This window comes from Daphnia magna, linkage group LG7, assembly GCF_020631705.1.
Source record: "Daphnia magna isolate NIES linkage group LG7, ASM2063170v1.1, whole genome shotgun sequence".
Lineage (NCBI taxonomy): Eukaryota > Metazoa > Arthropoda > Branchiopoda > Diplostraca > Daphniidae > Daphnia > Daphnia magna.
Window position 1 is genome coordinate 8,919,618 of NC_059188.1, and position 24,259 is coordinate 8,943,876.

Below are 24,259 nucleotides of genomic sequence, written 5' to 3' on the forward strand. Positions count from 1 at the left end.
GCAGCTGATTGCAGCGAAAGCGAGTTACTGGGAACTAGGAGGAATTAGGTTTGAATCCTATTTAACCATAAGAAAATTAAAAGGAAGGTGGTGCATTAGGGAATAAGGCTAGGTGGTGCATTAGGAATGATAGTGCATAAGAAAATTAAAAGTCCTAAGTTTGATGTAATAGTTTAAGTTGTAGTCCTTCCTGTAGAGAAAATAGAATAAGATTCGGTAAGGATTACTACGGTGCTGGGGCAATATTGAGATGTGAAATCATCACGATATGCCTGCAAACGGTGAAGAAACCAGTAAAAGGGCCTCTCTGTGCGCTGAGATTGAGCATTGAGAACCTAACCGGATTTATCTTATTTGTCCTTATCTAAGAAATGTTTCCGGTTAGTAATTCTTTTTTTTTTTCAAATATAGGAACTATCTTGCTTTCGGCGGATTATTCTCAGTTGGAACTTCGAATATTGCCGCTCCGCTTGAGCTACGATAAAAATCAGAAGAATACAGCACTAAAACGAGTTTTTAAAAATGCGCATCTGAACCGATACCTCTTTGAACTGCATTGTTGCTATTGATGGCTGGTAAGAATCTTCTTCTACCAAGAAGCGTAACCACAAATCCATTCGTGCGGCACTGGTTAACTGTGTTTGTTATAAAGCTTTGTTTACCTAAAAGGCATTGATGTAATCAGATTAGAAAGATTAGGCTATATCCAGAATCGACAACACACGATTAACTTACTAGGATACGTTGCGTGCAAAGTGTTAACAAAGAGTTGAGCCTCTTCTTCCCCGACTTCCAACTGTTCGGCTAAACTTTTACATCCCATGCCGTAAACAATCCCGTAGCAGATTTGTTTCGCTTGTTGCCTTTCATCGTCTCTGACTTCGTCTTGCTTTTTCTTTTTCGATACAATGCCGCGGAAAACATCGCCATCGGGTTGGCTAAGAACAGAACAAAGACCTTACCGAATCTTATTCTATTTTCTCTACAGGAAGGACTACCACTTAAACTATTACATCAAACTTAGGACTTTTAATTTTCTTATGCACTATCATTCCTAATGCACCACCTAGCCTTATTCCCTAATGCACCACCTTCCTTTTAATTTTCTTATGGTTAAATAGGATTCAAACCTAATTCCTCCTAGTTCCCAGTAACTCGCTTTCGCTGCAATCAGCTGCCGTTTGCAGCATAATAATATTAGTTGTTTGTTCGCAGAAGCAGGTTGAAACTAGACCAGTTTTCCGGTGTCCAAAACCGACCACGAATCCAATTCTTGTCCATGTATTCCAGCAGCCTTGCCAGTTCCTGTGGTGCTGAGTCCCGCAAACCGTCAAATACGGAAGGTATTTTCTCAGCTAAAAAAAAAATTTAAAAGTTAAATACATTTTCTAACAAATAATTAACGAAATATTACCAGGAAGATACGCAAGGCAAAGAAGACGGAATACAAAATCTCGAATTGGATTGGGCCCTTTTTTGTTATAAGCTGAAGAAAGCTTTAGGTCGCGAATCTTCTTCAAGATAGCTTGACACCAATGGAAATTGCATCTTTGGTGGATTGATGATTAATATCTTAAATAAATAAATGGTGCTTCTTGACTTCAATAGGTTACATTTGCGTAACTACTAAAGCTCCGCATCCAAAGGATCTGTGACTTAGTTTAGGTGGATGAAATTCATCACCACTAGGGCAGATTTCTTCTGTTAGGAGAATCAACAAGCTTGATTTGATGATCCATCCTAAAGAAGCCTAGTCTATAGGCCATCAGATGATTTGAACGAGCTTTACTATTCATCAAGACGGTTATGGAAGAAGTGTAAATCCGGTTAGGTTCTCAATCTCATCGCACAGAGAGGCCCTTTTACTTGTTTCTTCACCGTTTACAGGCATATCGTGATGATTTCACATCTCAATACCACCCCACACATCCAATAATCGTACATAGAACCTTTAAATACCTTGATTCCAGATCCGAAAACATCATGCTGCAAGTTTTACAACAATTCCACAGTTTTTATTTTTTTTAATTACTTTTCTATTTTACGGGTAAGTTTTAATTTATGAGCTGTATACACGTATTGTTTGTACACATCAATCAATTTTTCTAGTGCATAAAAAATTTTTGCATTACATTATACGAACTAAATAGGTCCCGTGCACGTCGCTAGCTGGACCACGTCGATAACATTTTCCGTTTTTTTTTATCGAATTCCCAAATTTTTTGATTTACTTATGAATTGATCGTATGCGTTATTGAATTTCTCGTAATGTTCATTTATGACATTGCTACTTTTTTTCGAAAATTATTCGTAAATTAGAATTTACACGGAAACTGCAAGGCTTTGTTATAATGATGTTTTCGGATTGAAAACGTTCCGCGACACGCTTTGCCGTTGGCAACTTCCATGGTGATTTCCACAAGTTACCACCCCATGTTCCAAATACATGAAATACCGGGTCCCCAATAGATTAACTGTAGTGTTGCTATCGTCCATCGTTATCCTTATCCCCTCACCTCTTCTAGTAGTGGCTAGTGGAAACTGTTTGGGTTGTGAAAAAAAAAACGCTATATTTGAACATAAAGATTTTTTTTATTAGCGTGTTCTTCGTTTTCACAAAGGCCACTTTTGCGGGATGGGAATGGCATCTAAAAGGAAAAAAAACAATGAGTAGTGAAGGTCCAGTTAAGATTGTAGGAATTAACCATGGAGTATGTCTGCATCATTTCTTGTTGATGGATGGATGGAAGGAAAAAAGAACAATTCACTGTAAGACATGATTATGGCTGTTTCTCAACAATTAGATTTTCCATTATTTTTAAACAATAAGATTTTGCAAGCTTTGTGTGCTGTGTGTATTATATACACCACCTTATTTTGCCAATTTCCTCTTTAGTCTGTCTCGTTGATTCTCTGAATTTTTTTTAGGGCCAGGATAAAATGCGGACGCGGACCGCGGACTGCGGACAGGAGAAACTGCGGACTTTCACCTGCGGACTGGCCCAAAATTTTTGACAGCAGTCCGCAGTTTCTCCACAGGGTAGCTGTCCGCAGTCCGCGTATTATACGGGGATACAGCATTCCATATAGACATGTCTATGCGTTGGTAAGGCAGAAAATTGCAAGTAAAGTCTTCATTTCATAATAGTATTTAACATTAAAATTTCATAATATATACAGCAGCAAAATTTGACTTGTTTTTACAGGACAAGACAGATCAACCTTATTTTGGTCATGCATTGGCTGTTGTTCGATAACTGTTGCTTTTTAAAAATATGTATGCATGCAACAATTCCAATGAATAAAAATAAAAATGCGCACAGCTCTTAGCAGCTGACTATTTTATTTATTTTTTTCCTATAGGCCAAATCCATTATATTCTATTTTCTTTTATGCACATTAAGAATTTGAATTAGACAACCGTAGCGCAGTTAAGTCGTCCTTCAGAAGGCGGCAATGTGATACCAAACTTTGCAAAGAATGGTACCACAAGGAATGCCTTCCAAAAGAACAGCATTATGCCTTTCAGGAGTTTTTAAAAACCCCTTGGAAATACCCCAAATCCTTTTAAGTTTATTACATGTTTTATTTGCATTGTTGTACCAAGAGTTTACCTAGTTAAGAAGTAACCATGTTATATAAACTGTCCTTTACTTTCATATTTTGAATAATGCATATGTTGACTTTTAAATACTATTTTTAGTTTGAAATTTAATATCAGATATGGGCATGGAGTCCGCAGATACCAGTCCACAGTTTATCCTGTCTGGTCCGCACTTTCAATCGCTCCATGTACGAAACGGTCCGCATTTTATCCCTAAGTCCACGAAAAATCTGTCAAAAAATTTTGGGCCAGTCCGCAGGTGAAAGTCCGCAGTTTCTCCTGTCCGCAGTCCGCGGTCCGCGTCCGCATTTTATCCTGGCCCTTTTTTTTATGTTTCAGGATGTTACATTTTTTTGCCAGTCTCCAGATGACAATAATGAACAACACAGCTTACAAAACAAGCTCCGTGCTAACAGAAGTATGATTGGATGAGGTTCAAAATTTTAGAAAATGCTGTATTTCTTGAAATGATTTCATAAAATATTTTACACAGGTGTTGTTGCTGCTGCCAGCCGGTTCTTTTCCATCCTGTTACCTGATTGTGAGTTAGACCTAGATGTCTGCATCTCAATTGATCTGAGCTTTGAAGAACTGTTTTGTGTTCTTGAGTACATCTATTCTGGGAAGCTGCTGTGTTCAGTCAAAAGCAAAGACAGAATTTTAAGTATTCTAAAAGAATTTGATATTTTCGTGCCTGATCATCTACAGAATTCAGTAGACTGTGGAAGAAATGGAAGTAGTGAGGCAGAAGTGGAAATAATATTTGAAGAAGCCATTGCAAGTGAACCAAAAACTACTAAAGATCCCACAAACATTTCAGAGGATAAATCTCCCTTTGCAACTTCTGCCGATGTTCGTGTAGTAAATAGTGGAGAACTAATTTTACGAGAACCCAATATTTCAAGCTCCAATGAAGATCCCTTCCAGTATGAAGAAAAGCTTCCAGAAAAATTCTCAAACAGTCATAAGATGTATAGCAACAAAAGTAAAACTCATTGTGGATCAAAAATGGCTATTCTGAATTCAAACACCAATGTTACTGAAACCATTGTTGAACCGGAAATCTCCAGACATAAAGATCCGGTCTTCACCGTAGTCACCAACCAACCCACTTCGCTGGAAGAAACGCTTGAAAGTATCGTATCGTCAGAGATTGTAGCGGTTGAACCTCAAGATAACCCACCGCTAAGTAATTGTGATGTGCATAGAAGTAGTGTAGAAGATGAATGGACTATTCAGCAAATACCGGATAGGCAGACCGTTACGGTGCAGTTCCCTGCCCAGATTCTTGGCAGTACGACTTTGAGCGCACTAAAAAAGGGAAAAAGAAGAAAATTACATTTGTTGAGGAAGAGACTGAAGACAGTGACCAAGATCCCGAAGACAGTGACCAAGATCCCGAAGATCAAGACCAAGAAGATTCTCTTGGTTACGAAGAAAATGATGAAGTCAAAAGTAAATCAGCAGTACAAACATCTAACCAGTCTGACGATCAAAGTAATGGTTTTGAACCTCCGCTCAACTTTGAAGTAGCTGCAAAAAAGCTGGATTCGTGTTTAGATCAAAGTACATCTATCCTAAGATCGGATGTGAAGCCTAGTTTGAAAGTAAATATCTTAATTGGCGCGTTAATTTCATTTTGTAATGCAATTTTAATGTTTCAGGGAATCGGATGTTCTAGTTCATTTGAGGATCTCACTCCAAACCTGGACGTGAGTGATAGTGCTGAAGAAGAAGATATTATTCCTAAGTTGAAGTGCACACAAAACAATGAAACCTCAAACGTCGAAGAACTATTGGCCCTCTGCTCGGGAAAATTCCCTGGTAAGTTGTGTCGAAGATTTGTTTTTTCGTTGTATGCTTAGCTAACTTATTTTACCATGTAGATTCACTTTCTGGAAGAGACACGCAAATAAGTAGTTTGACTGAAAATGCAGATGACGAATCTGATGAAGAAGTTAAGCCGTTCGCAAGAATAATTCCAATGGCTGATGAGGATGACGAGGAAGATGGCTCCAGTAGTGCTCTCCCAAAATTCGTTTCTGAAAATGACGCAGATGAACCTGGAACTGTGCCTTCTTTTTTAGAGGATGGAGAAAAATCACTGTCAAAGGTGAACAAGTGACGTTTTTTTTTCTACAGTAATAACAGCAAAATTTACAATTGTAGCCTAACTAATCAAAAGTCAACAGTTGTACAAGGTACTGGAGGCAACAACGAAATATGCTGGAAACAAAACTTAACTATCAACGCTCGTTGAAGCTCTCGAAGACAGTTTAGTGTGGTGCAACGTCCATATCGTCATCGATAAGTAAACTTATCAGCGCATATGTTGCTATAGATTAAATGAGAATGGTAGGAGAGTATTATCTTCGCCTTAGTTTGGAAGGAAGTTACTTGACTTTGTTGTAAATGCCTGGCAACATGATCAATAGTGCAAATAAGAGGCTAGATTTGTCCACTAACGATGACAATCACACTAACATGCATCATCATTCTTAATCATGCACTGTACTTGAACAAATTGGTTCGATTCTTTTCAACTTAACTATCGATTAAATATGAAGCGGGAAGATTAAGCACATTCAAATATAAATGACGTGTACGTGCTGAAGTGAAAATTTTTACATTTCTTGTTTTTTTGTGTGTTTGTTTTGAAGTACATTTGTCTGTACTTTCATGTTATCTTTCATGGAAATTTCGAAGGCGTCTCCTGGTTTCGTAACGCCCGTTTGAACTTTGATGGAGAATGGGTAAAGAATAAAATTCTAGCGGATGCATTAAATTGCTAGAACTCACAACTATGTCAGTAAAATAAACAATTAGAACTTTTAAGTAACTTTTTTCTGTATTGGTAAGATCAAGTTTACAAAAGACACAAAAACGGACTCGTTCAAAAATTATTCTCATATTTTCCCCATAACGCTATACAATGTTTGGAAAGAAACATGAAAAAAATGTGGCGATTTCGCTCATGCCAATGTTACCCTCACATGCCAAATTGCTTATCTTACACCTGAAGGCCAGCTTAAGTTAAACCATGACTTTAACTCTGAGGATCTTCCGGCAGTGGTAGGAACACCATCACCATCGCCACGCACCGGACCCCGCACTAGTGAACCACGCCCCGGCAGCGGTGGATGATTACGGTTGTAATCACCTGAACCGTAGCCCGCATGTGGCTTACACGTCTCTGCGGGAGCCTCCTCATCCAGGTATGGCTGTGAACCCTGTGATCATGGGCCATCGAGTTACCAGCAGGAGTTCCACTGCTGGTGGAACTCCTGCGGAAGTTCCACCTTCCTCTTCCGGAGTTCCACTGCTGGTTGTTTGTTCGCAAAAGCAGGTTGAAACTAGACCAGTTTTCCGGTGTCCAAAACCGACCACGAATCCAATTCTTGTCCATGTATTCCAGCAGCCTTGCCAGTTCCTGTGGTGCTGAGTCCCGCAAACCGTCAAATACGGAAGGTATTTTCTCAGCTAAAAAAAAAATTTAAAAGTTAAATACATTTTCTAACAAATAATTAACGAAATATTACCAGGAAGATACGCAAGGCAAAGAAGACGGAATACAAAATCTCGAATTGGATTGGGCCCTTTTTTGTTATAAGCTGAAGAAAGCTTTAGGTCGCGAATCTTCTTCAAGATAGCTTGACACCAATGGAAATTGCATCCTTGGTGGATTGATGATTAATATCTTAAATAAATAAATTGTGCTTCTTGACTTCAATAGGTTACATTTGCGTAACTACTAAAGCTCCGCATCCAAAGGATTTGTGACTTAGTTTAGGTGGATGAAATTCATCACCACTAGGGCAGATTTCTTCTGTTAGGAGAATCAACAAGCTTGATTTGATGATTCATCCTAAAGAAGCCTAGTCTATAGGCCATCAGATGATTTGAACGAGCTTTACTATTCATCAAGACGGTTATGGAAGAAGTGTAAATCCGGTTAGGTTCTCAATGCTCAATCTCATCGCACAGTATGGCACGGTATTTGGCTCACACCTATTTGATCGAAAATATCGAAAAATTTTTTAAAAATATCAGTATTTTTAAAAATCAGACCAACAACGAAATCAAAAATATTTTGAAAATCTTTTCAGATGTGGGACGAAAGACAAAGTCAAAAGTTAAAAAAAAATCAAAATTTCAAAGTCAAAAGTTAAAAATCAAATCAAAAATCAAATTCACTTTAAAATTCATATTCAGGTTTAGTTTGGTATGGGATGTCTTGTCTCGACATCTGGTGGAAGGCAGGCGAGTTGCTAACCGGCAGTTTTGGCAGACGGTCATTCTGCGGAACATTCTGCGGGAAGCACACATCATTCTGCGGTCATTCTGTGGACAGATCATTTGTTTTGTTTTGTGTGTCGTTCACACAGTCACAGTTTCACACACTCAATGTCAGTATTACTCTTAAATTTACGTTCATTATTTTTCATGTATCTAATTCAGGACTGAGTTTTCCTGACTTTTGTACTGGATATAATGTTTTCACAGAGCAACCGGCTTTGCCTGCTTTATTACGTGGGGCTAATGAAGAGCAAGCAGCAACCAACTGTAGAAAAATACCTATTGATCTTGAACAGCTGAAAGATTATCTTGGTATTAAAATGCAAACACGATTATATTATCAGCCTTAACTAACAAATTCTTTTTCTAGCCAGTGATTTCAAAAATCGGGGGATTTCTGTTTTGATGCAGATCAGTGAACCAACACTCTTAAACGTAGAATCAAGAGCATGGTTTATCAAAAGAGAAAGCTACTCCAACATTTCTGATAATGATCTTGATATTGTGATTGCCAACGTGCTCAAAAGGTTTCCCAAGTTTGGTAATCTTACTTTTTTTAAATCCTTTGAGCATTACAATTACTGAAGTTTTGAACTTTTTTAATTGATTTGATTTTGAAACGCAGGTCTACAGTTGTTGCAAGGCAAACTTGTTGCAAATGGGTACAAATTGCAAGAGAAGCGTTTGCAAGCTTCCTATGCTAGAATTGGGCTGAAGAAAGCTTAACCTGGCTTGAAACAGATTCCTCGTGTGGTTTATCACGCAGATTCCCCTTTACAAATGTGGCACATGGATGGATTCCACAAATTTGATGGGTAAATATATAGATTGTAATTTGGCATTTTATTCAACTCAATAAAACATAATTTTTTAGATGGGGATTTGTTCATGGAATTGTTGATGGACATAGTAAGGCGATAGTGGGAATGCAAGTTAGTGACAATAACCGCTTTGACTGTTGTCAAACTGTTGCATTCCAGCTGCATCATTTGGGGAACTACAGCTTGTTTAAGGTGACAGTCTTTCTTACTAATATGCCTCTTATACATTTGTGCAAGTTAAAATGACTTGTTTCATTTTCTAGAACTGATCGGGGAGGAGAAAATGTATTAGCAACTGATTACATGTTAAATGTGCGGGGTGTAAATAGATTCAGTTTTTTCGCTGGCTCTTCCATGCGGAATCAAAGAATTGAACGTCAGTGGAGAGACACGAATCAACGTGGTGTTCGACCGTTACTGAACACGTTTAAGTAACGATTCATTTTAAATTATTTTAATTATATCATCACTTACTATTTTTTTTGGTAATTTCAGAGACATGGAGAATGCAGGGGTTATCCAAAGTGACTCCGAACTAGATCTTTTCATTTTACATCAGGTGGCAACTAATCTATTCCAGAGGACTCTAGAAACATACGTAGACTCTTGGAACAACCATCCTGTACGGACGGAAGGGAAAAAAAACTCCAAATCAGCTATATATTTCCGGCTTGGTACTACTTAAGCAACTTCAGGAAGAAGGACAATTTCTCCGACCACGGGTCGAACTTCTCCAGGTATCCATTAAACCATTTAATTAATAAAAGTTGTTTAACGGTGCACTTGTAAAAAAATTATGTTGTTTCTAGGATGATGTTCTTCATCTTCCGGATAATTTCAATGACATGGAGTATTTGGAATCGATCGTCGGGCAATTCCGACAAGCACGAGAAGTCCCCAAATTCACTAATCCCTTGAACGCTGAAGAATTCGTCGAACTTCATCAAATAGTTAATCCACAATCAGTTAAATTAGACAATTTAAGTGAGAAATTTATCCTTGCCAAAAGATTTGCAATTTTCGTATTAAGTAACAGGAATGAGATTGCATTGTAAAATAAACGTCATTACTGCTACTCTTCTGAAATGAGCTGTAAAGACATGATGAGCTAAAGAGTAGTAGCGGTCGCCTTTAACTAGCAGCAAGTCAGTAACATGGTGTTGCTGTTTCAAAAACGATTTCCCTAATCCATTTAGACTTTCAGCTTTTTCCTTAAAACAATCGGCGTAATTCTTCATCTAACTACCCGTCGAACGATTTTCTGGTTTGGGTTTTTGCAGCTTTAGTTTCGCCCTCACTTTCCAGGCCGGGCTGTGTAAGTTTTCGTCGAAAGAAGATTGATGGATCAGTTATGCCTTGTTTGGGGAAAGCAGTCGAAGTATACATTTTACGAAGCAATTTTTCAGGTTAGACGCCTTTAGTGGGTTTATACGTAGCAACGACAAAATCATTCCTGGGTGGTTCGACCATTTCATTGTTTCTGGTCCTAACCTCCCGTGAGACGATAATGTTATTTTTCGAGTTTGGAAACGATCCATCGTCTGTCGAAACGATCGGATTTAACGTCTCCAAGGAGATACTCTATAGCTGCCGCTACCTGGATAGCGATCATGGTAACCTTTTTCAAATTAAACATGAATGCTTAAATTTAATCCCATATAATGTACAGTTTTGTATTAATATGGCACAGAGTTTAAACTGCACTGTATCGACCGCTGGATGTACACTTTGTGCGCCAGAACGATTGTCATTTATTACCTCCGCATAGTTGACGAGTAGCAGATATTGGCCCGGAAAGATTATACTTAGCTGTTAGATAACGAAATGTTGAGATGTCTGAAAATGTTAAAACACCTCAGTGAGGCGACTATAGTATTTTAAGAAGTCGCTTGGAACTCATTCTCCTCATTTACCGTTTGCCCTGTAAGTAATATTATTTATCTAGTGTACTACGTTACTCGCTATGACATCATGGGTTTCCTCATCTCCATCGACGATTACTTGTATAATCAGAGGGGATGTCGATTTTTTCTTATTTCTCACTCGGCCATAGCATAAGAACTTGTTCAAACTACTTTTATTTTTTCAAATGAAAAGTCGATGGTATATTTAATTGACAGAGAATTCAAAGTATTTTGATACTTCGCCAACTGCGAGACGACTGTCTTCACCAAGGAACCCGCGGATCGAACAAAAGTATTCGTTGAAAATCCAAAGATATTTTTCCCTAGTGACATTGCATGGCGTTTGATTATTTTTTTTTAAGTTTACTGAACTCATAATCGAACTCTACAACTGTGAAATATATGTAACGCTACCGGTGATGATGCAGCTCTCCAAGCGCATTATTCTAAAGTAAGAAACTAAATTCCAAGTTTGTTTCAATAGCTTAAATAAATTGCATTAACTGATGTTTTATCTTTTTGGCAGGTGGTAGAAACCACTTTGACATTCCATATCATCATCTACCGGTTTCAAATCAGATGGAGTCAATTACTTGCCGAGTAATACAGTCAAGTAATAAAAAATTTGCAACTGCGCACTCGTATCAACACAAAACTACGCCGTGGCACACGGCTCGGCGATAGATAGCAAGACCAAGAAAGGCAATTTATCAACACAAGTTTCGAATTCTATATACCGTATTCTGTTCGTAGAAATTTCATTTCGTTTCACCATACACTAATATTTTAAATAGGAGATTTTACACTAAATATTTTTTTCTATAGGAGAATTCAGCTTTGATATTTGTCTTTTAAGAGTCGCTATATGTGATGAGTACAGCTCTCCACAAGGGCACTATGTCTTGCATAAACCGAGGCTATTTAAATCTATGGAGAACAAGAAAACCAATACGTTTGTTGTTGATTCAGTTTAACGAGCCGGATAATGCAAACTATTATGTAGACCTACTTCGGTTATAATGTTGGTTTCAAAATAGAGTCGATAAAAACAACAATTGCCAGATTTTGATTCGTTGAATATTCCGCAAAGGTTTTTATCTACCTACATCGAAACGACAATAAAGTTAGACTCGTTGCAATAGTTTCAACAGCCAATTTTGAATCTTACGTGAGACGAACCGTTCCGATTTATGACATTGTTGGTGGTGGTGTTGACTCGTATCCTGGAAATGTCGGATGACAAGACAAATGAAAAAACAAACAGGGTATTTAATCCGTGAAGTCCCTGGAAGAAAAGGAATTATGTCAAGTGTCTAGACAAGCTGTTGGTCATAAACTCTTTTACCTTTGTTCTTGTGGGAATTGTGAATGAAAGAGCCGACGAGTCCTTTTATGAGGTCGTCAGACATGGTCGTTTAATGGGCGGCAAACAATTCGCAGGAACGCGTAGCTACGATGCTGGAACAAGGAGGAATTCTCTTTCCACGTCTCCCGTCTGTCAACATTCGGCGGAATTAGCAAGACGTTTTGAGTGGCGAGGGAAAACTAGAGGCCAAATAACAGGCCGACTTTGAACTGCGACTTTCTCTTCAATTAGCAACGGCCATTGCAGCGATGAAAAAGCCGTCAAGACAAGGTTTTTTCTTTTTGTTTTGATCACGTCCAGGCGAACAGTATGTGTGCAGCAATCAGCTGATTGAATTTGGGTTTGCAGCTCGGACGAATTGGATTGAAGTTTCCCCGTCGATTTGATGGATCTGCTTTGGCGTAACACATCGTCTGCAAAATGTATTCTTTTCTCGTCTGCTAAAGTCGTAATGGCGCTTAATTTCAAGGCTTCCAACTCGTTTGTTATCGTTACGCCCCCCACAAATTCTGAATCATTTGGCAGTTTCAAAATTGGCTACCCGTTTCTGGCAGTAACGCCATTGCTATTGCTGTTTGTGTTGTACTTGAACACAGCAGACTTGTTTCGAGAATGGAATCCAATATAGAAAAAGGATATAGCTTGACTTTGCTTGTTGTTGTATCGAGTGCTACGTAAGATCAATTGAGACCAAATGCTCTCGTCGAATGAAAGTTTGGATGTGGAAAGGCATCAGACATGTCGTAATATATGTAAAATTCTCCGAATTGTTGATCAAAGTTGACAGATTGATGCACGGTGACCAGCAATAGGAATTGGTTGCGAAAGAAATTTAAGTGTTATGCAACGACGAATTTGACCAACGATCTTAAAGGGACGTCAGTTACTCCGCCACAGCTGGAATTGGCATTCGAGATGAGTTTTGCAATGACCAAATGGCGTGTCTGAATATGCATTCATTTCGGAAACTATTACCAGTAAACGAGTAGATACGGGGGCAAATAGCAACCTTTGATTCTAACATAAAGCTGTTTCAGAATCTCTGCAATCTTTTCATTTAGTAAATAAATTAATAGGCAAGGGACAACACGCTTTTTTTTTTCTTACGCAGTGTTCCAGTCTTTAAAAGTCCGATAAGATGACTTGTGGCGTAGAAGTTGGTGAGCAATTGATTCTATTTCAATTTCCAAAATCACAAAATAAGCTGTTGGGGCGGGGGCTTACAAGTTATTATAAAGACTGTACCAGAGTCATAGAGGGCCTTCTATGACTCTGACTGTACTTCTAGAAAGCCGTCTTAAATTTAATTCAAAGCTGGCATTGTAATCCACACAAGTCACTACGTAACCGGCTGGCCATGACGGAGACCAGTAGTATAGTAGGTAAACCTTTCGTAAATCTCTAATCTGCATGTGATTTGCTTCGCGTTCGACAATCCCCGAAATTAAACTCAGTGTGTCAGAAAACCTAAAGACACCGATTTTGATTAAATTTATACTTCACGACTGCTAGCATTCCTTCAGTAAGTAGATGTTGCCAGACCGTGGAGGATTTCGCAACATCATGGTGTAAAAGGGAGGTGTACCAACTCTTCAGTTAAGAAGGGTATCTCTTGTGAAGCCTCTTTGTGGTACCAGTAGGCATTGCTAGGTTCTCTATAGTAAACGCCATCTCTTGAGCTTGTGAGCAAATGTTACCTTCGGATCAGTCGTCAACGGTTTTCCATTAGTCGTAGTGAAAGTTTGAACACATTAATGGCGTCGTTTGGTTGACGCCTTGATAGCGTCTTTCCAAAAATGGTGAATAAATTGTGCTTCAAAAAATTGCTCAGGTTGTAAATGTGCTTAAAGTATACTTAAGCAAATGGAGACTAATACTTTCCTTTTTATGTTTCTCAGTTTGCCGGGCACACTGTCTACCACATGTTCTATCAGAGAGTATTTGAGCATCAAAGGTTGCTTGGTTTGAAATTGGTTCCCAAGTTAAAACTTGCTCACATTTGGCCATCAACCTGGCAGAGAATGACGGTAAGCTTGGCCACACAGCTGTACTCCAAACATATGGCCATGGCTTTAAAATTTTTAAGAGAAGACAAAAAAACAGCGCATTTATTTAATGGTACCTTATTAAATCTTCCAAATTTATAAATCTAACTCATTATTTTATTAGGATCGGAAGCTACAGAAAAGCTTACAAAGCTTATTAATGACACATTTGACATTATGAATGGACGACACAAGGGTGAGTCAATTAATGGGAACAACTGGAATAATTTAGTCGAAATGGAGGGAAAGGTAACAAAGGGGAAAAAATCTGTACTCGAAGACATGCTAAAAATAATAGAGTTAACTGAGGAGTGCCATCGCAATCCTGGAAAACGTCCAATAATAGCCGCATTTGCGTCAGATACGACTCTAGATGGTTGGCGCTTGTCTATCCGTAGCACCATTGACTTGACAGAAGAGTTATTGAATCCAAAAAACCCTTTAGAGAAATACGATTTCGTACTGACAGCAAAATGGAACCAAGAAGCCTTAGAGGTATATATTTGTAAAAAAAAATGCAAATAATCGTTTAATGAACTATCCTTTTTGCCTATAGATGACTTTTGGGCGCATACGTTCAGTCGATACACATCCAACGGCTGCAAGTTTTCTACATATTATCAGGATGATGTCATTGTACACACCCGCGAAGATACTATTGCGGAACGCAAATGTAGAAAATGATGACCATATTAGGGTGCTCGTCGATTTTAAGGAGTGTCTCATTAAAAAATTCCCTGACAATGCTAAGGCTGCTACTGATTTAAGGGTAGCAATGAAAGATGATTTAATGGAAGAGCTGGGAAAGCGTTACGTGAACGAGTTGCCCTTGTCCAAAGAAGATAGAATCGGTAACTTTCTCATATACGATGTAGCAGGTTACATGGTGAAAACGAGAGAAAACCTTTTCGAGTGTGAGGCATGCAGACAGACCGTAATTACCAAAGAAGCAGATCTACCAAGTGATTTTGACGCAGATGCATACACGAGAGCTCGAACCAAAGGTGGACTGGTGTTTGTCACCCTGTCAATGTACCAAACTTTGTGCGCAATTGAAAAAGTTGTCTCAAACCACTTTAAGTCACTTAATCATATTTATATCACTGATACATTCCAAGAGTGTATAGCAAAAGTTAAATTAACCAATGTACTGCCCCTTTTTGTGATACTCATCGCCATTGTAATATGGGAACTTTAATAATGGAGTATGTAAAAGTGAGATATTATTTTGAATCTAAACGTTTGAAAGATGTTTTATTGTCCAAAGAACAAACAACAGTCCAGGCGAGTTTCAAACTGGCCAAAAATGCCCATACAAGAAATTTAATACAAAGTAATACTTAAACTATCTTTTAATTTCTTTTTAAATATTGAGTGTGATCATACAGTACTTGAAATATTTTTTTTTCCAAACAAGAAAGATAATAACATTAATTTTGAAATGCCATCTTATTGCCATAGGCCGTAGCGAATGCCGATAGGGATGGATCCACTGTTTTGGACTTAGAATATTTTTCAAGTGGGTTTTTCATTTAGTTCAAGATCGGCCACCAGGCGTCTCTGACGATAGATAACCTTGTACCACGAAGAGGCTTCAGCTGAGACATGGTGTATTAGTATGGTGGGGGAACTGATGGTTGGAATCGGCTATCTCGGCTGAAGCCAGTGGTCACCTATGATCAGCGCTGCCTGGTGGACAATTGGGTGAACTATGAGCTAAAAACCCCCTTGAATGCTGTCAACGGTTTGAAAATTCTCTAAGTCCGATTGCATTGCTTGTGTACTTAGTAACCTATAATATCCTATTTTGATTGTTATTAGACTAAGTAGATTTGTGTTATATTAAAATTGTATGAAATAACCAAAAATATGAAAATAAATTGAAGCAAAGAAATTTAATTGAGATTACTTTGTATTTACATGCGCTGTAGTTCCGAGTTTGAAACTTTTTTGAACACTAGCTTTTTCTTTTGATAGCATGCATCATTTTCAACATTTGCGTTTCTAAGCATTGTCTTAGCGGGCGTGTAAAGAGACATCATTAGAATGATGTGAAGGAAACTCGTTGCAGTTGGATGGGTGTCGAATGCACGAATTTGTCCAAAGAGGCGCTAAGATAAAAGAAATGAAAAATTAATTAAAATGTAATGTTAAGATACTAGATCCATTTAAAATTATTTACCTCCAAAGGATCCTGGTTCCATCTGGCAGTGAGGACAAAGTCGTACTTCTCAGTTGGGTCGATAGGGTACAATAACTCCTCTGTAAGACCAATTGTACTCAAAATGGTAAGGCGCCAGCCTTCTAGAGTTGTCTGTGACGCACTGGTATTTTGAATTTTAGGTTGTGTTCTGACTGCATCTGATCTGCTGCACAAAAAATTCTGACGAGGATCTTTTGTCCGAGTGGCCGATTCGGTCGGAATAACAGCCACTCCTTTATGGCTCTCGGACATAGAAGACACTTCAATAGACACTTTAGATTGCAACAGAACTGAGTTATCTGGACTTGTTATAAAGGAAGGATCGTTGTCTGTTTCATAATTAGAAGAATGTTTATGTACTTTCACGTTGACCTCGTAAGTTTTCTCTGTGCAACCATTCATGAAAAAAAGCAGTTAATTAACCTAAACTAATAATTTATTCTGTAATTTCTTACCCGTTCTGGAGTTATAAATACCATCGTTTAATATGCGTGCATTCTTTTCTAGCATGGTAACAGGAGTATCCAATATCAGGTCTGTAGATCCATACGACCGTAAAGAAAGACTAGACTTAGCTCTCTCATCTAAAGAAACGAAGCACAATTTTGAAAGAAATTATACAATACATTTTAATCGAAGTATACTTTTTCAAGAAGAGATCTCGATTTGGCCAATCCAAAGATTTGTCTGATCTTACATCGGTGGAAGATTGATGCCTGTGACGCCTCAAGTTATTTTCGTGTTTATCTAGAAAATTAAAAAATGTATGGCTTTAGGGATGAATTAAGTTAAAGATATATTTATGACATTTTCTTTACATGAATTTCTGTCTTGGTTTGACATTTCCCTTGATCGTTTTGGTGTCCAATGATGATCAAAGTCTGAAAGATGTTTTCTTAATTCACTGTGTGTCTCGAATTGATGTGAGCAAACTTTACAACTGAATCCCAAAAATACTCGTTTCCGGCTTGGAAAATGCTGATCATTTTCAGGTAGAGTGGCTCTTGAAAGAGATCTTAAATGTTGGGCAGCATGCAAATGGGAATTCAGTTCCCTCTTACTCTGATAAGTGTTCAAACAAACTCTGCATTCAAAAGTCAACTGTGCTGTTTTGTTTAGCTGGACCATTTTCTTGGTCTCTTCCAGTACAACAATCTTCTATAAAACACCGTTTCACCATTTTTCGATAACTTTCAAATCACACATCACTGAAACGGTTACATCGCATTCATACGTAATGGCCGTATTCGAACGAACGAGAACCGAAATTTCTAAATTATGAAAGAAGTTAGTATTTTGGTTCATAGAGGGCACCGACAATTGGTGACCAGCCCTGCAATTGGCTGTTAGGAATTTCGACTTTTGCACTAAGCTCCGCCTCTTGTCCGGGAACTGGCTTCATTCGAGATAGCCGATTCCAACAAAAGTTCCCCCACCATACTAATACACCATGGCTGAGATACCCTTCTTAACTGAAGAGTTGGTACACCTCCCTTTTACACCATGGCAACATTTAAACAAAATTTAATAATGGCAACGTCCTCGTCAGAAAAACTCTACAAAAATCGTCTGCTTAAATTTTTTCTTTGTCATCACACATCACTTTACAATGACTACATCTACATGCCTTTAACAGAAAAATAGGTAGTTTTAAAAAGGAAAAATTCTATAGACGGTATGTGGTAAAATTTAAGATGTAAAACACAGAAGCCCTCGTTCTGATTCATACATCAATTTGCTTTATTTGGGGGCAAGTTTGCATATCCTTGGCACTGTTTGCGTCTATTAACGGAAGTCTAGAGCCATTTCAATAATAATACAGAAATTCAGAACAGTAAAACTAACAATTCAAGTGTAGAAACTTCTATTTGAAATGTAAGTGGAGATTTAACGGAGTAAGTATCTTCTGTAGTAAAAATTTTATCTGTTCGCTAATACTTATTAGTCTTTTTGCTGATGACAGGTGAAGAGATGCCAAAGTTGTATAAAAAATTTATAAAATAGGATTTGATGCCAGTGTCCATGTTACTGCTTTCACATTCAGTGGTATGAAACTCCATGTTTTATCTACATTAATATTTATTGTTTTTCTGTCATTAATGGGTTTCTATTAGCCTGATAAGTTATTCTCCTGCATTCTAAAGCCTGCAAAGCTGACTCACTGTTGGTTTCTATGAAACCAATTACAAGAACAAGCAAAAGCATGGAGGACATGAGTTTTCTTAAAAGGTTAAAGAATGACTTTTGCAAATTATTAATTTTAACAATTCATTACCAGCTTTCAACAGCTTTTAAAACACAATTTTTGGGGGGTTTGTTGCAGGATGTGAGGGCAAGAACAAAATGCCATATCCATAAGCATTGCATTTGCTTCATTTAACTAGATATTCCCCAAATGATTGTATCCCTAGCGGTTGATACCAGCTAATTTCCTAGGAGACATCGTGACGTCGCTTCTTGATACTGGCATTTTCTGTAACCCATTTTTTTCTTAATGGTGAAAGTAAGTATCACATGGGTGTAATGACTATTTGGTTCCCAAAGGTCACTCCTATCCCCTCTCATACCAACCTTGCAGTAAATGCTACAGCCTAAGAGATATCTTCGACCTTCGCTGATGGCTCGTGTTGGTGACCTTGCTCTACCCCTTTAAAACTGTGGCCGTTCACAGTTTCTCAGTCAGTTTGCAGTTAGAGATTGGACGAGGTAGTCTTACCAATGAACAACAGAACTTCAAGCCTACCTTTTTCATTTATGATATCTTATTGTAATAACAGCAGTAAATAGGTTGGATGGACTCGTACATGCTCTTCCAACCTATCGACTACTGGTGATATACAACAAGATACATGGAATTGTTTTCCCTTCGAGATGAAGTATAATCGATTGGAAATTCGTTGAAATTTGTAATCGTGAATTTTTTTAACGGGGCGTTTTTGTTCCACATTTGCTCATAAAGATGGGCTACAAACATTTCCAAACAGGGTGCTATTTCTAACTTTGAAAATCAAGTTATTTGAATCCAACGGCAATGGCTGGTCTCATCAAGATAAGACAAAATGTCTTGCGGCTAAGACGAATTTTTTTTCGCAATTTATCAATTCTACCAGAAATGACAAATCGTAGTGTTAATGCAGCGCAAGCTGGTCTCCTCAAGATAGGACAAAATGTCTTGCGGCAAAAAGTTTCATGAAACCATAAGATATAATTTCCTATTGGACTGATCTCCTTTCTTTCTATTTCATAACCAATCCAACTGGAAATCATTTTTCTAAACAGGAGGGGGAGCCTTGCTTGGCCATCTTGAACAACTTCTACAAAGATGGCATCAAGTGGCACGACGTAGCTTGCAGCCACGAGAAACCCTTCATCTGCGAAGACAGCGAGCAATATTGCTCAACTTTGTCCGCTCCCGCAACCCAGAGGTCCCCCTCTAAACATTTCGACAAACGCCTCGTTTAATTGGAATTTTTTTTAACGACTCGTTTATTTTCGCATAAGCATTTAAATTACGAAGAAAGAAAAAAAGGAAAAAAAAACACTCATTCATTAATGGCCGTTCGAAAACGACACTTTCGCATGAGACAGGACACTTCAAAACACATTTTTTGACACAATTTTACCATGATGAGGTATATCACTTGTTTAAAAAAACAAGTGTTCACTAAATTTTAATTAGAAATTCAGTGGAATAAAGCACTGAGTTCAAGAGAAGATGATTCAAATCACTTTTAAAAGGAAACACTTTAAAAACGCAAACTGTTTTGAATCACAGAGAAATGTGAGCTTAGGCAAAGGTAAACCCAAACTTGACTTGTTTCACAGCATCAATCCAAACCTCTTCGATTTCCTCACTTGTAACAAAAACAGGGAACTTGAGCTCTGCAAAAGCAGGGCAGGTCCTAATCGTTGGTCGCCTTTTTTCATTCTCCTCTAGATGCAGAAAAATCACTTTTATTTGATGGTCATTCCAATTGGCCGGAATTATTTTTGATCCGGTCAGGAATAGGAGAACTTCTGACAAATCATCTGGTAGCAGCTTTTGAAGCCAGTCAGCGAACCAACTCTGGCATTCTGATTCTGCCCGTTTCAGAGTTGTATTTTTCTTTAATTTCATTTCGGACCAATTCAATATTGCCATTATGTGCTCCGGTGTTAAAGGGTGCCTGTTGAACAATGTCGCACATTCTGGATATGATAAAATCTAAATTAGAACGAATAAAATTAGAATAATATTTACTTCTTAACAAAGGTAATATTTATTAATTACCTTAGATACTTTATACTGTGAGTCCAAACCAGCCAGAAACGGGTGTAAAGTGGAATCTGGTTTTTGAATGTCCATCAGTCGATTAAAGAATGGTAGTGTCCACCAGGGACATAGGAAAGTTTGTACCATTGCAAGCCCTTAAACAAAAAAAAATTTGTTTTAATGTAAATACTTTTACTGGCGGGTGTGCATTAATATCAAAATCAAAAATACCGGAAACTTGGCCGGCAAGATACATTTCCATATTACACTCTTCTCGAGTGAAATGGTAGAGAGATGGTTCGACGGTGCCATCATTGAACAAAGTTGACAATCTGTTGAGTACAAATTGTTCTACCAAAGTAGACATTAGGTCTTTTAAGGGTCCTACTCCGACTCCTAATTCCTGGGTTTGTGTTCCGTTTTCATTTTGCATCAAGAAGGTGACATCAATTAACTTGTTCCGGTGTAAGTTAAATTCAGACGTTCTCATTTTAGCAATAAAATCATGGACCAGATATTGCCCTCGTCTGATAACCACCATATTCTTGCCATTTTCTAGTACAGTCTCTCGATGGCATTTCAATTTCTCGATTGCTGCAAGTAAAAGAAAATTATTAGTATCTAAATTTGATTAGTTGTTCCCACTAAATAATTTGTTTCATTTATTTCAAATGTAAGCACCTAAAGGAGCAGCAGTTGCACTTGAAACCACATCCATCGACGCCGTGATTTCCTCCCACAATGTAGGTAATGGAGGGCCAGACTGTCGCAATCTATTTTCTGCTGCCAATAGACAGCTTTTTCGACGATTTTCAGGCGATATCCTATCCATCGTTACTTGCACAACCGGAATGGCAACGTCCTCCACATCACGCGTAACCAACACGTTAGGGCCTCTAATTGTTTGATGAGAATGAGGAGTCACGTTAGCCATATTCCCCAGTTGAAGATTTTGTTCTTCCTCGACGTGATTATCATGATCCGTAAACTCCAGTTGAACATGTTGTTCTTCATCGACGTGAACATCGGGTGAATTAGGAATAGTGTCATTCAAAATGTCAATGGAGTCCGAATCCGATTCTTCATAATCTGTTCCCTGATATCTCCTTACGCATTGCCGTTGATGTTGCACAAAGACAGTAGCGGATGCCATGCGTGCATAACAGTTGACACATCGGATTTTGGAACGAAATTCACCTCCAGCTTCAAACTTAAGAGTTGTGGTTGATGTACACCACAAAAGTCAACCAACCTATAATTTCATTTTAGTATAAACTGTTTAGGCTAAATGCAAATAAATCCAAAATGTTAAACTAAGTCAATACCTTTCTTAATTCTGCACTTTTAAGAGTAGGGAGACAATGTAAAGTCTTAGCATTTCCGTCAGCTCTTTGGGCCACAAATGATACTGTTAAGAATCACAACGCAAAACGCTTCACAAATAAACGAATTTGTATTGCCAGTGCACAAATACAATGCTTAGTCGCAAATAAACCGAGAGCCTACCGACCGTAGCTCTTACTCTCACGACTCTCCAGCGGCAACTAGCGCCAAAACTGCAGGGGGGCGCGTTTTATGCGGGTTCAAGAGGGCAGGGTAGGTCAAGGGCGGGGCCAATCAGGTCAAGGTAGGGAATAATATTCTTACAAAGTACATGCCCGCGCATTCTAGCGGTCAACTTAACAATTACATGAACAGATTTTGACATTTCATAACACTCGGCCATCCTGACAATTTCAAGGCTCCTGCCTTGACGGATCGATTTCATTGTTCATATATTTCAAAAATTAAGGCCCTTAAATGCAATGATTACTTTTATAAATTAATTTATATCTTGTAGTCGCCAAGCAGGTGGGTATGTTCGTCTTCCGGCTCGGGTTACGGTTCCCTCGGGTCGTGGCGTAGGTCGGGCGGGTTGGTCGTCCGGGTTTCCCCTGTTTTCGTTCCCATTGTCCCCGGGTTCGTTCGGATTTTGAGCGGATTTTGACGGTTCATGTTCTTCTTCGGTATGTTCGTTCTCTGTGTCGCTTTCCGAGTCCTCAGGACGCCATTCTGTTTCATTAGGGGCACGAAACGGCCTTATCTGAGCGACGTGCGGATTAAACCGACGCCAAATTTGCCTCTTTCTTCGGGTTGGAGGATCTTCGACTAAGTAAGTAATGGGGCAGACCTTCTTGACTATTTCAAATGGTCCAATTGTCTGACAACCACAAATCCCTCAGGTCGTCTTGAGCTTGAGTAGATAAGATTTTAACTCCATTCAAGTGATCCCGGATTTCTTCTCCTACAATATAGGCTGGCATCTTAGATGGCCTATTCCCTTTAGGACCTGATTGACAATTGGGCACAGGATTAGGCCCTGCCTTGTATGACCCACTGGGCTTTGTTTTTGGAATGGCACCTGGACCCGGTGGGATGAATCTAGGGAGTGGAAGCCAATGACTTCTTTCAGGAAAGTATTGTTTTGGCCCCTGTTCCATCATCTTGTTTGGAAGACTTGTCTGGCTTGGTGGTTCTACCAGGGCTTCCCCTTCTAATTGAGCCTCCCCTGCCCAATCTAGTTCACTAAGAGTCCTTTGAACCGGAACATGCACCTTTGCAACATTTGAGGATTCACCTGCTGCCACTTTCGCTAACTTGTTATTCTTTAATTCCGTCAGCAACGCTTCAGCTTTAGCCTCAGAATCCATGTTTGAGATTGTAGATCTTTTGGATATTGACCTAATCCTGTAGTTTTTTATTGTAGCGAAATAGAAACTGTATGATCAGATCAAAGTAATTTGAGAAAACAAATGTCTTAGTTTAAAAAATTTGAGCAGTGGAATAACCAATCTTGAATAAATGGGTTAGAACCCTTAGGAAGGTATTTAGGCAAGATTCTGTTCTATTACCCGAGGTAATGGAGACCTTCACCTAATACTCATTTGTATTTCTGAATTGGCTTGCGTTTTCAGCAGATCATTCACCCTACTATCACTTCCTATTAGATTTCTTGAATAGGAAGGAGTAATCCTCTACCGTAGGTGGCACCATGGTTTCCTTCAAAACAGCTTTCTCGACTCTTGTAGCTGATCCACTAACAGAACTAATAGATTGGGTTCCCATGACCAACTTCCCAATATTCTCTGGTTTAACACTCTGGTATGCTGATAACAGAGAATTAGAGTGTTGATGAAAAGCACTAGCCACATTTTCTAGTGTCTTTGCTAATACTTGCATCTGACTTATCACGAGAGTGGTGTCTCTGTGATGCTCTAGACGATTGGATTTCAGATCATTAACAAACCCGGTCATAGCGGCATGGTTAGTCATCAGAAGGTTCTTTAGCTGATCGTCTACACCAGTAGGCATTTGAGTCCCAAATAACCAGCCCTTATTGTCCTCTATCAAAGCCTCACAATCACTGATTGTTGTTTCCTTTGAAGTGATCTTAGCAATCATTAGATTCCGGTAGGCCTCCTTCAGAACCTTCCATTTGAAGTAGTTGTTACTATCCTCTGGGAGAATACTGGCAAATGTGTTGATAGTCAACCAGGGAGGAGGATTTTTTAGATTGGCCCAGGGGAAGGCGTTTTCTCTAGACAGGACCGGTGTTCTTCCGTATATTAACTCGAACGGGGAGCGCTTTGTGGTTGACTGCCGGGCTGAATTGATGGCTAGCGTTGCCATAGGAATATGGAGGTCCCAGTCATCATGGGAGAGGTTTACGTAGCTTTTTATGGTGGATACTAAGGTTCGGTTGGCCCTTTCGACTTGACCGTTTGTTTG

At 38.7% G+C, this 24,259-nt stretch overlaps 5 protein-coding genes, 6 long non-coding RNA genes, 1 other non-coding gene and 1 pseudogene across 19 annotated transcripts; 8 read left to right on the plus strand and 5 right to left on the minus strand.

The window, feature by feature from the left end:
• Window positions 1-2,934: 2,934 nt before the first annotated feature.
• Window positions 2,935-3,997, plus strand: LOC123474595. The gene is made up of 2 exons (XR_006649478.1): window positions 2,935-3,106; window positions 3,207-3,997. It is a non-coding gene; the product is annotated as an uncharacterized LOC123474595 (long non-coding RNA).
• A 615-nt stretch (window positions 3,998-4,612) lies between these two features.
• LOC123474549 lies at window positions 4,613-6,439 on the plus strand. The gene is made up of 5 exons (XM_045176760.1): window positions 4,613-4,804; window positions 4,858-5,211; window positions 5,269-5,428; window positions 5,491-5,717; window positions 5,790-6,439. The coding sequence occupies exons 1-5, from the start codon at window positions 4,613-4,615 to the stop codon at window positions 5,862-5,864; spliced, it is 1,008 nt and encodes a 335-aa protein (XP_045032695.1). The 3' UTR covers window positions 5,865-6,439.
• Window positions 6,440-6,453: 14 nt separating this feature from the next.
• Window positions 6,454-7,341, plus strand: LOC123474594. The gene is made up of 2 exons (XR_006649477.1): window positions 6,454-7,072; window positions 7,147-7,341. It is a non-coding gene; the product is annotated as an uncharacterized LOC123474594 (long non-coding RNA).
• Window positions 7,342-7,792: 451 nt separating this feature from the next.
• LOC123474600 lies at window positions 7,793-8,852 on the plus strand. Of its 3 annotated transcripts, none has more exons than XR_006649480.1 (5): window positions 7,800-8,010; window positions 8,063-8,212; window positions 8,271-8,441; window positions 8,526-8,715; window positions 8,775-8,852. XR_006649480.1 is itself a non-coding variant. In XM_045176861.1 (4 exons), the coding sequence occupies exons 1-3, from the start codon at window positions 7,834-7,836 to the stop codon at window positions 8,624-8,626; spliced, it is 651 nt and encodes a 216-aa protein (XP_045032796.1). In that variant the 5' UTR covers window positions 7,793-7,833; the 3' UTR covers window positions 8,627-8,715; window positions 8,775-8,852. The 3 variants fall into 3 exon arrangements, 1 of the variants encoding a protein (XP_045032796.1); XR_006649479.1 differs by having other exon boundaries at window positions 7,803-8,010; window positions 8,108-8,212; XM_045176861.1 differs by having other exon boundaries at window positions 7,793-8,212.
• Window positions 8,852-9,796, plus strand: LOC116936634. Its single transcript, XR_006649481.1, has 4 exons — window positions 8,852-8,913; window positions 8,985-9,152; window positions 9,217-9,458; window positions 9,531-9,796. It is a non-coding gene; the product is annotated as an uncharacterized LOC116936634 (transcript).
• A 79-nt stretch (window positions 9,797-9,875) lies between these two features.
• Window positions 9,876-11,229, plus strand: LOC123474597 (annotated as a pseudogene).
• Window positions 11,230-11,366: 137 nt separating this feature from the next.
• LOC123474602 lies at window positions 11,367-12,588 on the minus strand. Its single transcript, XR_006649483.1, has 4 exons — window positions 11,971-12,588; window positions 11,794-11,910; window positions 11,635-11,727; window positions 11,367-11,552 (listed from the first exon to the last, which is right to left on the minus strand). It is a non-coding gene; the product is annotated as an uncharacterized LOC123474602 (long non-coding RNA).
• Window positions 12,589-12,756: 168 nt separating this feature from the next.
• Window positions 12,757-13,524, minus strand: LOC123474604. The gene is made up of 2 exons (XR_006649490.1): window positions 13,099-13,524; window positions 12,757-13,040 (listed from the first exon to the last, which is right to left on the minus strand). It is a non-coding gene; the product is annotated as an uncharacterized LOC123474604 (long non-coding RNA).
• A 141-nt stretch (window positions 13,525-13,665) lies between these two features.
• LOC116933129 lies at window positions 13,666-15,381 on the plus strand. The gene is made up of 4 exons (XM_045176858.1): window positions 13,666-13,822; window positions 13,890-14,109; window positions 14,161-14,531; window positions 14,593-15,381. Exons 2-4 carry the CDS (start codon window positions 13,914-13,916, stop codon window positions 15,232-15,234), a joined length of 1,209 nt encoding a protein of 402 aa, XP_045032793.1. The 5' UTR covers window positions 13,666-13,822; window positions 13,890-13,913; the 3' UTR covers window positions 15,235-15,381.
• Window positions 15,382-15,930: 549 nt separating this feature from the next.
• LOC123474599 lies at window positions 15,931-16,855 on the minus strand. Its single transcript, XM_045176860.1, has 3 exons — window positions 16,695-16,855; window positions 16,219-16,625; window positions 15,931-16,147 (listed from the first exon to the last, which is right to left on the minus strand). Exons 1-3 carry the CDS (start codon window positions 16,747-16,749, stop codon window positions 15,953-15,955), a joined length of 657 nt encoding a protein of 218 aa, XP_045032795.1. The 5' UTR covers window positions 16,750-16,855; the 3' UTR covers window positions 15,931-15,952.
• A 49-nt stretch (window positions 16,856-16,904) lies between these two features.
• Window positions 16,905-17,756, minus strand: LOC123474601. Its single transcript, XR_006649482.1, has 2 exons — window positions 17,058-17,756; window positions 16,905-16,986 (listed from the first exon to the last, which is right to left on the minus strand). It is a non-coding gene; the product is annotated as an uncharacterized LOC123474601 (long non-coding RNA).
• Window positions 17,757-17,784: 28 nt separating this feature from the next.
• On the plus strand, window positions 17,785-19,861 carry LOC116935992. 5 transcript variants are annotated; one of them, XR_006649487.1, is made up of 5 exons: window positions 17,785-17,914; window positions 17,995-18,134; window positions 18,203-18,285; window positions 18,354-18,468; window positions 18,563-19,146. It is a non-coding gene; the product is annotated as an uncharacterized LOC116935992 (long non-coding RNA). The 5 variants fall into 5 exon arrangements; XR_006649488.1 differs by adding an exon at window positions 19,519-19,861 and having other exon boundaries at window positions 17,823-18,134; window positions 18,563-18,742; XR_006649486.1 differs by having other exon boundaries at window positions 17,824-18,134; window positions 18,563-18,742; window positions 18,818-19,146.
• LOC123474596 lies at window positions 19,702-22,042 on the minus strand. 2 transcript variants are annotated; one of them, XM_045176856.1, is made up of 5 exons: window positions 21,817-22,042; window positions 21,173-21,743; window positions 20,723-21,085; window positions 20,510-20,646; window positions 19,702-20,443 (listed from the first exon to the last, which is right to left on the minus strand). In XM_045176856.1, exons 2-5 carry the CDS (start codon window positions 21,642-21,644, stop codon window positions 20,027-20,029), a joined length of 1,389 nt encoding a protein of 462 aa, XP_045032791.1. In that variant the 5' UTR covers window positions 21,645-21,743; window positions 21,817-22,042; the 3' UTR covers window positions 19,702-20,026. The 2 variants fall into 2 exon arrangements, with proteins under 2 accessions (XP_045032791.1, XP_045032792.1); XM_045176857.1 differs by having other exon boundaries at window positions 21,173-21,766.
• Window positions 22,043-24,259: the final 2,217 nt, after the last annotated feature.